This window comes from Mycteria americana, chromosome 22 (genome assembly GCF_035582795.1).
Source record: "Mycteria americana isolate JAX WOST 10 ecotype Jacksonville Zoo and Gardens chromosome 22, USCA_MyAme_1.0, whole genome shotgun sequence".
In the NCBI taxonomy this organism is placed as follows: domain Eukaryota; kingdom Metazoa; phylum Chordata; class Aves; order Ciconiiformes; family Ciconiidae; genus Mycteria; species Mycteria americana.
The window spans coordinates 557,617-573,733 of NC_134386.1; the positions used below are offsets into that span (position 1 = coordinate 557,617).

Sequence of the window (16,117 nt, forward strand, 5' to 3'; positions counted from 1 at the left end):
AGTTTTGTATCAAATATTCTCAGCAGCGTTAGGAGCAGCGTTATTGATGTAGGCAGGTACAAAAATGACAGGATTACTTGGCAACTTACATTTCCAAGGCTGACTGAAAACAGACATAAATAACTTCCCCCAAGGTAAAAAAGTAACTTCATGAAGTGTTTTGCTAGTCCACCCAGGTTTGATTAAAACGCTGCAGGTTAGAAAGGGTGAGAAAGAAGGCTTTAATGGACCTGAGAACAAGTCTCTGTACCCTGGATCTAGCGCCTCAGTAGGAACCGAATTAATTTTACCGTTGAGAAGTATTTCCAACATTGATAAAGAGTTTGCTAAGGGAACGGCTGGGGTGTGCAAATCTTTCACAGTGAACTGGTCAGGCACTTTTCTTTCTGTTGACACAGAAGATGTTCTTAAATGACAGCAAAGGAAGGAAAAGCTCTTACTGGGTCAATGCCAAAGGGGTAGGGTCCACCGAACACCCCTGGAATAGCAGGGTTTAGCTGAAGCAGAGGAGTACTCTCAAGCAAGGCATCTCTGTTTGGGTATAAGTACATTATACAAACATTAACACAAGCAACACCGTCTTCTTTCTGTAAAAACTAACAACATTCTTCCCTTGTGAGAGCAAGGAATATCTCAAATTGGGAGAACTTTAAGGTTCCTGCATGGTCCTAGAGATTTTCTAAGTGAGTAATAAACCTGTCTCTTGACCTGTTACTCAGTGTCACAAGGAAGAAAGATGCAGGGGACGGGAATCTTGCTATGTCTGCTATGTCTATGAGGAGAAAGGTGCTAAACTGCATCTTTACAAGTTTTGTGGGGGAAAAAAAAAAAAGCTGGTTTGAAACTTGATAGATATCACATTTACACCCCTCTTCCAATTCTTCCTGAGCCTGAGTTCAGAAGTTTTTGTTTTCCTGAGTTTGGAGGACAATGGGGAAAGGTAAGTCACCTGCTTATCACTGTCACTCTTTATCTAGTTACCAACTTTTTACTCACGACCAATTGCCTTTAGAGAACATCGGCCGGACACTCCATGATGAACCGAACATGTTAAGAGACTTGGAGAAGCAGTCATTGTAGATGAGGCCTGTGTAAGTGGAGAACAGTCCCATCAGCAGAATGATGTATCGACCACTAAAAACCATGTTGAACATCTAGTATTAAAAAACCAAAAAGGAACAAATAATGTCCATGAGAACAAGGAAGGTCTCTATTCATAAAGACGAAACAGTACAATCAGTCAGTTGCAGGACAAACAGTATCGGCCATATGGACTAAAAGCCCGAAGTCTCTGTTTCCCCATGGCAGGGATTAAGGTGCAAGAGGTAGCACTGCAGAACAGAATCTGAATACAGAAGATAAACAGGCAGCGTGACTGTCCACAGAGAATCTGGGATTAGCTGAAGAGGATAAATCGCACTCCACACACTGATGCCAGCCCCCAGCTGGCAGCATTACTTTAGAACTAGGCAGTGCAGACCCTGTTCAGCTTTCTCCATGCTCTGTCAATGTATCTTAACTCTGGTTCATCTGTCAACCTAAGTCCTGAGCAAGCAAAACCCAGCAAATAGGAAGAATCTTGGAGCTATAATATACACATACAGAAATTAGGAGTTTTGCAGTGACTGAACCCCTTTACGATCCAACCAAGTTTTGGGTGATTTGTTTACAACAGCTTATCTACTAGACTTGATAGACAGTTTCCTTCAAACAATTGAAAGGAATCATTTCCTATAAACATCTGAAAGGAAAAACAAAGGAACTCACTACTATTACTCACACACTACTCAGTCTGTGGTCTACAAGCTTCTCATGCTGTCTGTGTGCTTCACAGATTTCGAATGTAAGGAGAAATGGGCGTTCTCAACTCAAGGGGGGAAGGATGCGAGTAAACCAAGCTGCAACTCGTTGTTTTAAATGCAAAGCTCAGCATGACCTGCCACTTTACCTCATTGTCACTCTTCTGTGACAGAATACGACTTTCCCTAAGCACCATCCAGACAGCAATGAGAGTCATCAGGATTCCATGGCCAAAATCTCCAAACATCACAGCAAACAGAAACGGGAAGGTAATGATCGTATAAGGTGCTGCAAGAGAAAAGATGACACTCTTCGTGCACTGTATCTGAGTAAGCCCTGATTTACCACAGTACAGTTTAGCAATATAATTCCCAAGCTTCTCCTTTGCTTCTGAAAGCTGTTAAGTACTCTATTAGAAATTTTCACACAGGACAAACAATACAATACAGAGAAACACTATGACTAAAAAAAATTGAGATAGACGTCTTGGACTTTTATAAGTATGAATTTACCTGGATTTATTTCCCGGTATGTTCCAATGCCGTAAGCATCAACAATGTTTTGAAAGCCAGAAGTAAACTTGTTAGTTTTGTTGTATGTTGGTGGGGTCTGATTGGTTTGCATCCTGTTTAAAATAGATGGGACAGTGGATCCGCTGTGCTCCTGTTTAAAAAAAAAAAAAAAAAAAAGATTAGAAAACCCACCCTCGGAGCACTGGAGGACAGAATACAACAAAATACAACACTATTTTCCCGTTAGCATTTGGAAAACTACAAGCTTGCATTTTTGTAGTGTGCTTGCAGGATGAGAAATATACTTGAGCAGCTGAGGAAGGTTGCCAAGTTTCCACTGCTCTCCACTTTGTATAGCAGGAGGAGAAGCACTTGTAGTAAGGATGAACATTGTCTGATTAGGACAGACAAGAGAACTCATGCAAGAGTTTGGTTTTTTAAAACAGCAAATGAAAGGACTTCAAGACACCCAACTCTATTATCTGTCTATCTGAGCAGAGGGCAAGCTTGCTAATGTCCTGGGTAGCTCCTTTCAGTAAGTTCCACTATATATCCAAACAGCAGGACTACAAAGCACAGCCAGGTTAACTAAATGTACCAAAGGACTCAAACACAGGAAAATGCCATACCATTACGGCATTTTCCTGAACTTAAAGCTTTACATGACGTATTTGTTACAAATTTTATCTATAAGCCATGATTCCTGCATGTTAAATAAACTGTCCTCTGTGAGGACTCACTCAAACAGCCCAGAGGGATGGTTTTCAGAGACTAGCAGGTCGGAAAAATCAATTAATCCATGCTGTGTTTGCCGACAGTTGCTAGTCTGCTGGAACAGCAGCAGACAGGAGCACTACAGCAGTTACTCACAGTGCCCCTCCTGAGAGCAAACTGGATAGAATCGAGGTCAGCAACAGGACACCAGACTTCAGCAATCAAGCACTTCTGTGTCACGTCGATATTGCACAGATTCAGGGTATGGTAGATGGCCTTCATCTTGCGTACTTTGATGAACCAGACACGGATATTTTTAGCGGCTGCCTGCAAAACCCTTTGGCGATGATCCTCTGTTTGGTTCAGCACCTTTCATAGAGAAGTAGGATAAAGATGAGGCAGAATCATTGACCAAAACTCAAAGCATACAGAAGTGCACAGTGAAATCGGGCTGACTAACAAGACAAGCCTTACCCACCGGAGGATGGATGGATGAGCCCTCTCCCCCATCCCATGCCATGCACAAGACTGCCACATGCCTGCAATATATGCTTTAGTCTCCATATTAATTAGTTCTGCTAAAAGGTTTTAAGGCTTCTTTCCAGGGATACTTTTTGACTACTTTCCTCCTCCAGCTCCAAGGTCAGTGGATATTTCAAACAATGAACTGTTCAGAGATCACAGAGAACATTGTTTCCTCCACCCAGGTTAAAAGAGCAGAGAAGAGTTCTACAAGTGAGGTGTACATGGCCTTAAGACAACACACAAAAATTACAATGAAAGACTTCTTTACTGAAGGGAAAAGGAGAAAGTGTTTTCTACTGAGGGTATTTTCCAACTGGAGCATATCTAACTCATGCCCAGTCAGATTTCCAGACTGGAAAGTCTTAGACTCAAGGGAAAGCAAGGACACAGGGCACATGCAGCTTTGAATCCAACTAGTTAAATTGCTTCTGAGTTCTTGTCTACTTTAAAATTGCTAAACAGCTGCACTACACAACTCCCAGCTTGAGACAATTTCTGTATCAAATAAGCAGTTCAAATGCAACCATTCTTCCTTTTAGTTTCTGAACCTTTTCTTACTTTTTGTCTCAAATCCCTCAAATTTTTTCTGCATTATAACATACTGCCTTTCTTCCTTGAAGCAAGCATCAAATATTTCAGAGCTGGCACCCAGTAGATTTGTGTGCTGATTACTTTTTACCAACACTCAGGCTGCTGCACAAGAGATTAGTTGTAAAGCAGAAGTTCTTCAGGACAGCACAACATGAAAATATGAAGATAGGCAGAAAAAAGAATAGCTAAGTTAAAGTTAGCCTTGTTATCTCAACTTGGAAATAAGTTTAAATGTTTTCAAAGTTCTTGCAGATGAAGCAGGCAATTATACAAGCACGCTTTCAGAGTTGGAAAACATGGTATCTCCTTACACATGCATATTGCTCTCTGCTCCCTGGCATGCAGTTCTCTATCAATGCTGTACTTATGCGTATATAATTATTAACTGCTTAGCCCTCCAGAAAGATCAAACCACCCCACCATCCTAAACCCTGACAAAGAAAACAACTGAGCAGACAGTCTCCAAACATCTTTCTTGCACTGCTGAGCTGCTGGTCTCAAGCTACCTGGAGCTGAAAATATGGCCATCTAATAGGGCCCAAAATTCTCCTGTTTTGATAGGATCCAGAGATGTTTTCAACTATATTATTAAAGAAAAAAGGGCGTTGACCCCAGTTATTTTACCATCTGAAGATCATCAATTCTGGTATTGACACCAGAAGCCATTTCCTTCCGCTCCTGAGGTGTTTCTGGGCATGGGTAGAGGGAGGCACGGAATCTGAAAGACATGCAAGCCACCTTAGTAACAAAGACGGAAAGAAGATAAACCAGTCAGGGAAACAGATGGCTGAACACAGAAATAAAGCAAGAAGCGCCTTAAGAGAAGTTTCTGATCAGCAAAGACTGCCAAGCAGAGTTTCAGTCTTTAAATCCAACGGGTACACGAGCTTGCTTTAGGCCAAAACAGAAGCTGAACGCTTAAGAAAATGGAAGTGGGAGAAAATCCTCTGTTCCCTGTACTGACAGCGTCTCAAAGGCACTGTCACAAAGTTGATTGGCCATCCCAGTTCAGGGTGCTGCTATCATGCCAACGCAGCTGCTGCTAGAAGCAGTCACTGTTGGTCTCCCCTGTGAGAATATCACCCGCTGACATCCCACTAGGTCTGTCAGAGTTCACCACTTGAACTCCCTTGTTTTTAGGCATTCTCTAGCAACGTAGTCATCTACTTTGAGCATTACGGGCTTGGGGAATGGCTAGTTTGACTGTGAAATATGTTTCAGCTACTTATAATACGTTTTATTTGCTGTCAAAACATGTACTCCTACAGTCATTGTGAAATAAGGAGTTGAAAAATATCGATATTAACTCATGTCAATGTGTTTCACATATTTGAGAGCTGCCCAGCTGTAAGATTTCCATACCCTTCACATATCTTCTTGACTCTGTTCTTCAGCTGGTCACCTTGGAAAAAGATGATAAACACAGACTTGTGCACATAATCCCCCTAGAACAGAAGAAAGAGTGCACTGTAATAGCTCAGCTATTTACGAAAATTAGCATTATAGCAAATTACGAGTCCTACTTTTCCGTCCTCTGAATCTGTACATATAGAGTTCATATCTGCACAGCGAGTCAAGAATGTACCTTAACAACACTGAAACAGTCACACGGAAAGCAATTTTCTTAGTCTCAGTATAGAATACCTCTACTGTAGTTGTGTTTAATGAAGCAAAATGTTCTAGATTATCTATTACCTATTCTATGTAATGCAGTAAACCTGGGAAGATGTCCAAAAGAACAGAGATGCAATGAAATATTTATCAGCACTTACTGCAGTCAGCTCACCTAGAGAATCAAGCAAAAAGCTAAAGAGAGAATGAAAAGATGAAGCGGAGTTTAACAACTTTGACTCTCCAGGGAGGCCAAAGGCACATCCTTTGTACAGCTGTTTTCATGTTGGTAGCCAGGTCCCCTTTCCTGCATTTGTTGACAAGTTATTGTTCTACCTTACTTAGGAAATTTTAATGTAATGTTTCAAGAATAATTGCATTAGGTGTAACCCCAGTTTAAGGAAGTGCTGCACAATAAGAACAAAGTCTCTCCTAGCAGACAGATAATTCAACAGGTCAACTACCAGCAGTCAGTGGGACAAGAGAACAAGCCGGCCTTACACGAGACACAAAGAGGCAGCTACTGAGTTTCAACTCTTCTGTCTTTGTTCCAGTGCAGCCTACATACAGCCTTTCTTTTTACTGGTTAAGAGCAAGAGTTCCCGAAGTTTGGGCATTGTCCGTTGATTTGCGCAAAGAGGATGCTGAATATAAAAACAGGCCCAATCACAACATTTACTATTTATATTCACAATAAAGCCAACAATTCTCAGGTGGATGTTTAAATTACTGGTTAGCAAATTAAGAAAAACGAAAGGTCCAAGTTCACAGTAAATGAGCTACAGATGTTACACTGCTGCTGTCCAAAACAGCCTCTTTCAAGGAGGATTGCTGCTTATTCAAAGCTGCACACAGGAGTTGCACTTGTAGTTTGGGCCAGAGAAGCAACTATGCCCTGCTGCAGGCCAAGTTTTGAGTTGTTTTTCCCCTTTCAACAGCATTCACCAGCCATCCTGCTATTTTTGTTTTAATAAAACAGGAAAACATTTGCCACTAAAGCCTCAGAGGCTGCAAGTAGGTACTGTGAAGGGATGCAACACAAAGGTTTGACTGCATGGAGCTCGCTGAGGGATAGCGGCTGAGATCTATAAGCAAATCCTTTTACACATCTGAGACTTTTGCCACTGTAAACAATAGTTCCTTTTACCGTTACAGGATCCTCCAGGGGGTTTTCAATTTCTGCTTGACGCAGGAATACATTCCCTCGGCACACTCGCCACAGCATGCGCTCAAACATGGGGATTCGCTCACGGTTGATCACACCAGCCACAAACCTGTAAAGGGGACAACACAAACTCAAGTTCTGCACCTAAACGCATGCATAGCCTAACACCCAAAATACTGAGGCAACTGGAGTTTAACATCAGACTGAAAGCTGCAAAATCTTGTTTTGAAATTAGTTCTTTAAGCAAAGTGGAAGGTCCTCTAAATACATAGAGATAAAAACACAACAAAAACAACTGTACTATAACACAAGCTATGCCTTTTAACAGAATGACATAATCTATTAAAAAAAATAAATAAAACACTGGTTAAAGGAGAAACAAATGCATTTAGACATACAGTTTCTACGCCTGCTAACCTTCATTTCAATAGGTTCCTGGTGTATTACATGGCAAGGATTATAGCAGTCACGGCTACCAGTGACTATGCTCTAGGCATGTGCTTCAGAAGACTTCACTGGTTCAAACCCCTACATCCAGACAGAGAATCACACACATACAAAGACAGCCTGGAAGCAGCTAGTAAAGAGGATATAGAACTATACAGATTTTTCAGAGTATTACGTGCCCACAGTAGTTATTAGTTTCAACAAAGTTGTGAGAGCTCAGAAGGTCTGAAAAAGCAACCAGAACAGATTTACACAGAACAAACTAGTATAATTTTTTGTGCAGAGGGAAATGTGTGAAGCACAAATATGAACTGGGAAGTTAACGTACATAGGATAAGAACAGAGACCAACAGTTAGTTTTAGATCAGCCTTCATCTGCTTGATGTGCTAGTCTGGAAAGTTCCACAACTGTGCTCAAACCATTGCCGATTTCACAGGCTGAACGTAAGCCAGCAATCCTAAAGCCAGATAAAAGAAAGCACCAATTGCCATTACCCAAGTCGTAGCGGGGCACCTCTTCCCATCTCGCTTGGTTCCAGGAGCGAAGAGGATTCCTCCAACAGGTCTGGATCCGCCATCTGCTGATGATGCAATTCAGCCTGAATTCACAAATCAATTAATATCTAATGAAACTAGTTAGTGGCATGCAGGGAACGAGGAACCAGGAGATAGTTTGGGGAGACAAAAAAGAAAAAAAAAAAAGAAAAAGAAAAAGAAAGAACAAACATAAGACAGCGGAAAGAGGAACTAGATGATAGAGAAGACAGCAAGAATCACACAAGGAAGGAGAAAAACAAGAGGAAAAGTGGAATGGCTCAGCAAAGCTTCCATACAAGAAAGGTCTGAAGATTGCTGCAACAGAGCAAAGGGGCTGTGGGGTATATAAGTCTGAAGAAAGGCAGAATTACAAAAAAAAATTTATCAAGTTTTAAATACAAGTGATGTTCCCAAGAACCATTTTTTAATGGCACAAAACAGAGTGACACGCTCTACTCTCATCTTTCCCTAGATCTTAAATGCAGAAAAAAAAGTGAAGGTAGATGCTGATTCCCTCTTGCACTGCCTGTGCATTTTCTGCATATTAAAGATGCAAAAGGCATTTCTAAGAGGTGCCTGGGAAATTGTACTTGCACGTAAAGCAGCCTGGGTGTCTTGCTCTACACAAGCAGGAAGAACGATGCTCACGTAAGCCTTCCACAGACAGTTTACTGACCTCAGGGCAGCTTGCAGCTTCATAAGGCTGTAACCCTACAACCAGTTATGCAAGACCTGCATATTCTATACCTGTCAGCCTTCTGCCATACTCCAAAGCAACGGCAATACCTCATTCATTTTGGAATCACATGACAATAGCTTGATTGATTCCATCTTACTTGCCACATCAGCACAGATACAGGGTCAGAATCAGCAACAAAACCTGGAAGTACTGGATGGCAATTTTCTTTACTGGCTTTACGAAGTTCTCCCTCCACAGACGATGCTTCCAGCTTAAAAACACGCTTACTAATTAAATCTATTAATTCTTCAAGATATTTATCCTTATTCACTATATGTATTATTGCCAGACACATAAGATGCATTGCTTAGGGCAGTCTGACAGTGTCGCTCATTTTTTGACTAGCCAGGCATTAAAATAGGACGCAGATTTATCTTGTCCTTCATTGCAACTAATTTGCAGGCTAAAATTCTTGGGAATATAGCTTGTAAGTGTCAGCAATTCAAGTCAGGAAGGATGCCGAAATCACATCCTCTTGTGCACCATCTTCACACTTCGTTCAACCCTGCGTCACAGTTATTTCTACCTCTGCAGCTTATATAACGAAACAACAAAAATTACAGTTCCTTAGCACAGACAGAGTGCCAAATTCTACCCTCTGTGGTATACAGGAGGTCTTCCCCACAGAGCTATCAAGGGAACTTGCTAAAATACACTTGAAGGTAGAGTTTGACCCTAGAACACGTAAAATGCATGCACACTTACAGCGCAGCCTTGCAAAAGTATACAGCAAGTTTAATGACTCAGCCATAGTTGCTTTATTTGTGCAATAGTTGCATCATGATTTTAGTGAAAAACTCTACAACATTTTACTTGCATGTCAAATAAAAGTATTTACCACATACAAGAAACGTTTTTGCAAGGCTGACATCAAATGCAGCTCAATTGCTTGTCCATGCACTTGCTTTAGCTTACAGATGCTACAGAAGTAAGGGAGCCCTTAATTTAGTTTGGAAAGCCAACATGAAGAATTTCTGATCCTTTCAACCTCAAGGCAACTTGTTGCAACATCAAAAGCTGAATGAAAATTTTGTTTCATAGAGACCACAACCAAAATAAGAAAGTTTGGTATCCCAAAACAAAACATACAGACCAAACATACCAGTGATTATTTGATATCTAGATTTCAGGATGTTGAAAAACAGTAAGATAAAGTTACAATTTTAAGAGGCTTGTATTGTATTTATCGGTAATCAAGATAGTCTCTGTGATAAATTTTGTGAGGTGCACCACATTTTAGCATATGAAACAAAAAAAAGAAGGACAGTGCATGTGAAAACTTTGGATCCACCTCACTTGAGAGAGTAATTCTTATAAATGTTTAATGTTACCTCTGACCCTTTTGGGCTATACGTCCTTTATTCAGGACACTGTATAAAACAAAGACAAGTCCTGCTTAGAGGGGTTGAAATTACAGAACAAAGCATCTTAGAATAAATTTGGATTAGACCAGTTTTACTAAACAAGAACTTTCTTACACGAGTATTATTTGCATAACAAAACCCTCTGTTCTTTAAATTTATCTCTCAACTACTTTGATTTGATGATCACGGCCTTTCTAGAAAGGAAACAGCATAGCAACATCAGCTCTGGTTCTGGAAGGGTAACTCAAGCAGTGTTATAAGATTTAACAGAAATAAAAAATTGAGAGACTATGTGGAAATGAAAGAGCTATCCAGCTACAATGCAAAAAGAAACCCCAAGACTCTAGGAAATGTACTTTGAATAAGAGTTTTCACCAGCAGCGAGTGAAATATCATAGTTATTGTGAAGTATTTTTTACTACATCAGATCCTTCAGGATTGGAAAAACCCAAGCATTTGCACATCAGTAATTAGAATACGGATCTTTCATTATTAAACATTTTTAAATTGCTTATTGTTCACCCAGATCAGCACCTTTAACCTCAAGGCCTGAAAAAAAGGTTCATTTTCCTTACTCTTGATTATAGTCCTGCTCTGTAATGGCTCTGGATCACTACACACAATGCCATACAATTCAAGCCCCTTCCAGTTCACAAACAAAACAAAAATACATTTTCACAAGAACTAAAAAGGATTCATTTCACCATCTAACTTATTAATCCAGAGCCCACACAGAAATGACAGATGCAAAACAAACAGAAAAAAGCAGATGGCGAGAAGAGTTAGAGGAAAGAGAGACAGGGGACTGCATGCCATTAACCATTACTTTTCCAGTCTTCTTTTACGCTCACACTCTAGGCAAAACTTTCAGAGAAATCTCTCCAGCTCATACTGTTCTTCATAAGCAAAGACAAGAAGACTGAGAAAAGGAGCATAATCATCAACACGGTATGTTGAAACAAGAAATGGCTTCTTTGACTAGAGTGGTCATATGAAGAACAAGTGAAAAAATTTTGCCACCCTCCCTCCCCCAGTGCACAAGCTCCGGAGAGCAGAGCAAATCCAAGTATAAAGTACTTTGGAGAGTAAGCCATTTCTTGTGCAACTTATTACTATGAATAACACAATCTTAATTATAAGTTACTGAAGTCTTCAAGTGTTGAAGGTACTGTGCAAATGACGGCATGAAGAAATGAAGCGTTCGCTACTTTGGGATAATAAGCAGACTGCACAAGGCTCAAAAGGCCTGGACTAGTCAGGCTCTCTCACGCACAGCTGTTTGCTGTTTACAGTGTGAACTGAAACAGTTTTACATTTTCAACACTTATGTTTTACCGAACTTCACACGTGAGCTGTTCAGTTTGCTTTTACATATAGCAGTACGTTTTATTTGTTGTATTTTGTTTTATTATTACAGAAAACAGTTATCAAACAGGAGCAGGAACATATCTAAAACTTTCTGTGGCCAGTTCATTTAAGTCTGACATGAGCTCCCTTTTGTGGGTGACCTGACTTAGATTGTTTCAGTAGAAAATTGATTTTGATCTTTAAATGTAGTATGATCACACTGTACTTGAAGAAAAGCAGCAGGCAGCTCTCACCAGAGAGGACAGTAGTTAATAAGAAAGCGCACAGCACTAGCTGTACTTGGTTTTACTCAATACTCAGAACAGGCAGGCAGCGGCACCTTAATGCAGCTAAGTAATCAACTATCAGGTTAACGCTGTTTGTCCAAGGAGACCCAGCGACTTGTAAGTGAACATTCAACACTGGAAGACGAGGTTTTTTTGTACCGAAACCAACCCCATGACCAATCAACTGATCACACTAGCAGTCACTGCTGACATAGATACTGCTAAGACTTGTGTTGGCACAGGAACAACCTAAATGCCTGAACAGGCAGCATCCTGTGCCAAAAAACCAAAAAACAAGCCGTTAGATAAACGGTCTGAAGTTTGCAGGAGCCCAGCTGTACTTGATCACAGCCTTTGCAAAGCTTACGGCCACAGCCTTACGGCCAGAAGCCGTATCCGTTAAGAACTCTTTGATCAGATCCTTGGATTAGAGGAAACAGGACACGTACTCAGCAAAAACAGGTCCCTACCGTTCTAAAAACGTACAGGAGCTCTTTGAGAAAACTCCCTAGACTTTGAGATACTTAAGCTTTACAACGAAGGATTACATCTTCTCCCATGCAGGCTTTATGTCTGTATGGTGAATGACATCAGAGAAGCTCTTCTCAGATCCAGTGAAAGAGTTGCCAGTTTCTGGCCTAGCTGGTATTTGACAAAACGTCGAAGACTTTTAAATGGCAGCTTTGCTCCAGAACTTACCTCTGAAAACTTTAGGGTTTGATCAAAGGCTCAAATAAATAAATAATCTACTACTTCAGTGGACTTTGTATTATGACCCTAATGAGTAATCTCCGTGTAACTTTTCAAAGGCTGAAAAGAAATTAAGCTTGATTGTAATTCCTCTGTGTAAGCGAGGCATGACTGTTTATCTGCACATGTACCAAAGAAACTCCTAGCCACTGAAGAAAGCGCTCACGAAATTTTTGGTCTGCTGATGTGCTTTAAAAACTACTAGCATCTTAATTATTTTACACAATTTTTAGACAAATCATCGTTTAACTAAAAAAACCCCGAAAACAATATCATAAGAAGTAAATCATGGGTAGCTATGCGTACTGCATGAAAAATGGCAAATAATTTGAGAAGCTTTCTTAAACAAAGCATAAAAATGACCCTGGTGTCCAAAACAGCAACTAAAAATATATTTGAAAGTAAAAAAGGTAATATGTGGGAGAAGAACCAGCTGCCCGAGTGTTAACCCGCCCCCGGTATTCTGACCTCATCAAAAAATTGCTGAGTTTTACGCAGTATAAATTTTAACTCTGTCAGCTCCAAGAAGTTTCTCTTCAGAGCTTCCTGGTTTGTGTTGATTTCTTTAAGCTCATTTTCAATTTTCTCAAAGTTTGCCTGCAAGATAGGAAAAGAAGAAGAAGAAAAAAAGACTTAAAGCAATTCCATAAATAAGTGCTGTTATGTCTATTAAAACAAGAAAGTAGGCAAGATGCTTTACATTCCCACGCGATTTGCGTACAATTACAGATGCGTCTCCAGTCTGCTATGGCACACAGATCCAGATTTGTGACGTTCTCTTCAGGCAACTTGAAACTTTTCATACTCAGCCAGTCTTTTATAGACTGGATTTATACAGTCTTCTTCAAATCATTAAAAACCCTTATAAACTTTATGACAGACCCACCATAAACCATGCAGCTCCAACAGTTTTGACTCATTTAAATGGGTGAAATTTCTTTTAAGGACTCCCGCTTCTTTGGATAAACGCACAAGCAAATAAACGCCCGTGAATCAAAATTGACCTGATGTGAGCTAGCAGAGCCAGCATTTCAAGTGACAGCTGGGGACTACGGTTAATGCACCTTGGCCACTAAATTCAACGGGTATGTACCAACGGAGACCATTTCCTGTTTCCATCTAGAGTCAAACACTACTTGAGTGTTAACACACATCATTACCTCCAAGTCAATCATGTCACGTGGAAAAGGCACCTCCGGGTTTTCACCGGTATCCATGATAGGAATATTTGCTTTTTTAATCTCCTTCTCAACAAACCCTGGGGAGACAACACCGTCAATGTTAACTAAAAAGATACTTCAGTGTCAAACTGTCACCGTAACCTCCACCTAGCCCGATCAGCAGCTGTGAATTCTTTCACCTCCCAGTCCAAGATCCTTGTATTTGGTTAAAGCTATCTTCCAAGCAGAAGGCGAGTCCCTGGAGGCAGTCTGACCAGCTGATGCACGGAAGAACGGCAGCCGTCACCGCTCCAGTCGCTTTGCCTCCTAGCCCTGCCTCGCAGGCTTAGCCTGCGCTGATTTTTTCTGCGAGAGCTACAGAGTTAGACCCGCGTCAGAATCCCGAGGGAAACGTACTCAGCTTTCGGTCCATTTCTTCGCACCTCCTGACTTCATTCACGAATTTACGCTGGAACACGTTCACGTCCGGGTTCAGCTGCAGAGAGAGACGCATCTGCTCAGCGCCGCCCACCAGCACCGCCGCGGCCCAAGGCGGGGGGCCCGAGCCACCCCGCAGCCAGGGGCGGGCGTCGCCGGGCCGCCCTCCGCCTTCTGCTGGCGGCACCCGCCGCGGCGGGCGCGGACCCGGACCCGGGCACGGACCCCGAGGCGTCGCCGGCGGCAGTCGCCGTTCCCGGCGGCCCGGGGCGTTCCCGCGGGGGCCGGCCGGTACTCACGTCGCGGAACTGGACCTTCCCCAGCTCGCCCAGCTCGCTGACACAGCAGTACGCGGCCTCGGACTGGAGGAAGAGCTGGGCCAGGGTCATCTCCTCGCTGCGGAACAGCTCCCCCATGGCGGCGCCGTCCCCGCCGCGGTCTCTGGGGAGAAGGGCCGTAAGAACGGCGCCCGGGCGGCCGCGGGGCCGGGCCGGAGCAGGGGCGGGCCGGGCCGGCGGGGCCTCCCCGCCGCTCCCTCACGGCCCCGGCTCCAGCTGCCAGGCGGGAGGGCGGCCGGCCCGGTGGGCCCGGGCCCCGGCCCCGGCCCCATCCCCATCCCCATCCCCATCCCGGCCTGGCCCGGTGGGCCGCCGCCGCCGCCCCGGCCCCGCCGCGTTACCTGCCGCAGCCCCCGCGAAGCCCGGACCCGCAGCGGCCGCCGCCAGCTGATCCGCGACGGCTCCCGTCCCTGACGTCAGCGCGCACGCGGGGCGGTGTCACGCGAACACGTCTCCTAGCGACGGCGCGCCTCGGCTGGGCCCGCACCGGAAGTGACGGCGGCGGGGCGGGGCCGGCCCTGTCACCCAGCTCCGGGCCCCGCCGGGCCCGCTCCTCCGGAGGGGCTGGTGATGTCACCTGCCCGCCCCTGACGCCATAGGTGACGCCGTGACGCAGGCAGTGGCGTCACTGGCAGCGTGGCCGAGGCGCGAGGGCGCGGCCTGGGCCTCGCCTCCGTCAGGCGGCCGCGGGGAGCAGCGGCGGCCACAGGTACGGTCCTGGGGAGCCCGGGGCCGCTGGCGCGGGCGGCCTCCTCCCACCTCGGGGCTGGAGCGGGCGGCCCCCGGGTCCTCCCGGAGCCGCGGGGCTGCCCCGTTCCTGGCCGGACGCCTTCCGCCGTTCCTGCAGCGCAGGGGTCGGGACTGGGCGGCTCGGCCGAGCCCCGTGCAGCCCTGGGCGCAGCTGGGTGCCCCGGCCTGGCGCGCCTCAGCCTCGCCGCCTTCTCGCACCAGCCGGCCCGAAGTTTCCTTGTTGAAGTGAGTAGAATTAAGGGAAATGAAAGAGCAAAAAGTAGCTCGTCGGAGTTAAATCCAGGTGTGGTACAAGCACACGTCAACGGAGGCGACTGCCTCCAGCGGCCCAAAGCCTAACCCGTGGGTATAGCACTTCCTAACACAGAAATCCAATCAAATACAAGAAACCTCCGGGCCTATCAGGAGTTTTCTGCACTAGACTGTTAATGGAAACATGGTTCATTGGGAAGGAAGCCAAAAATCACAGATATTGAAGTTAAAACTCACTAAACTTCCAAGTACTTCTACTTACTGACCCTGTCGTTGAGTAAATGCTTGGTCTTGATATGATGAAAAGAGGAGCTTTGGCAATAGGAAAACCGTGATTTAACCACAGGTCCCTTTCTGCATGGTTGTCTTTGTTTTGAAAGCCCCTCATGGTGCGCAGCAAAGCGGAGGCAGGATGCTCCCTCGGGACCCGGGTAGGCATCTGCCTCCTTGGGAACGGAGGATCCTGGCTATTCCTATGTGCTTATTGGTAATGCTCTGGCAGAGGGGCACCGATGGGGCTGTGGGTGCTGCTCAAGCTCAGAAGAACAAATCCAAGCACTGCTCCTAAGAGCTCCTACAAGACAAAAGACTGCCTGCAGATATGTAAGGAGATAATGACATCGTAGGGGTCGGCGTGGTGGGCTGCAGTCACGGGGAACGACACCCTGTGCCAGCCAACTCGGGCTGTGTTAGTGAGGCTAGTGGTGCTGCGTGACGGAAATGGCAGTGGCAGGGCGGCTGACGCTCTCAGCTTTTGCTTCTGTTCTGCTATTTAACATGTCTCAAATTG

General features: G+C 44.2%; 1 protein-coding gene across 3 annotated transcripts in view; it reads right to left on the minus strand.

The window, feature by feature from the left end:
• Positions 1-14,819, minus strand: part of ATP6V0A1 (ATPase H+ transporting V0 subunit a1) — a 30,939-nt gene extending 16,120 nt beyond the window's left edge. The window contains exons 1-14 of one of the 3 annotated variants that reach the window (XM_075522672.1): positions 14,667-14,819; positions 14,287-14,428; positions 13,967-14,045; positions 13,550-13,647; positions 12,858-12,986; positions 7,861-7,964; positions 6,901-7,027; positions 5,505-5,587; positions 4,767-4,860; positions 3,183-3,395; positions 2,313-2,463; positions 1,949-2,088; positions 997-1,154; positions 441-531 (exon numbers count right to left, since the gene is read on the minus strand). In XM_075522672.1, coding sequence (XP_075378787.1) covers positions 441-531; positions 997-1,154; positions 1,949-2,088; positions 2,313-2,463; positions 3,183-3,395; positions 4,767-4,860; positions 5,505-5,587; positions 6,901-7,027; positions 7,861-7,964; positions 12,858-12,986; positions 13,550-13,647; positions 13,967-14,045; positions 14,287-14,403 — 1,584 coding nt within the window. In that variant the 5' untranslated portion in view covers positions 14,404-14,428; positions 14,667-14,819. The remainder of the gene's footprint in view (positions 1-440; positions 532-996; positions 1,155-1,948; positions 2,089-2,312; positions 2,464-3,182; positions 3,396-4,766; positions 4,861-5,504; positions 5,588-6,900; positions 7,028-7,860; positions 7,965-12,857; positions 12,987-13,549; positions 13,648-13,966; positions 14,046-14,286; positions 14,429-14,666) is intronic. The other 2 variants (XM_075522671.1, XM_075522670.1) reach the window with 2 other exon arrangements.
• Positions 14,820-16,117: the final 1,298 nt, after the last annotated feature.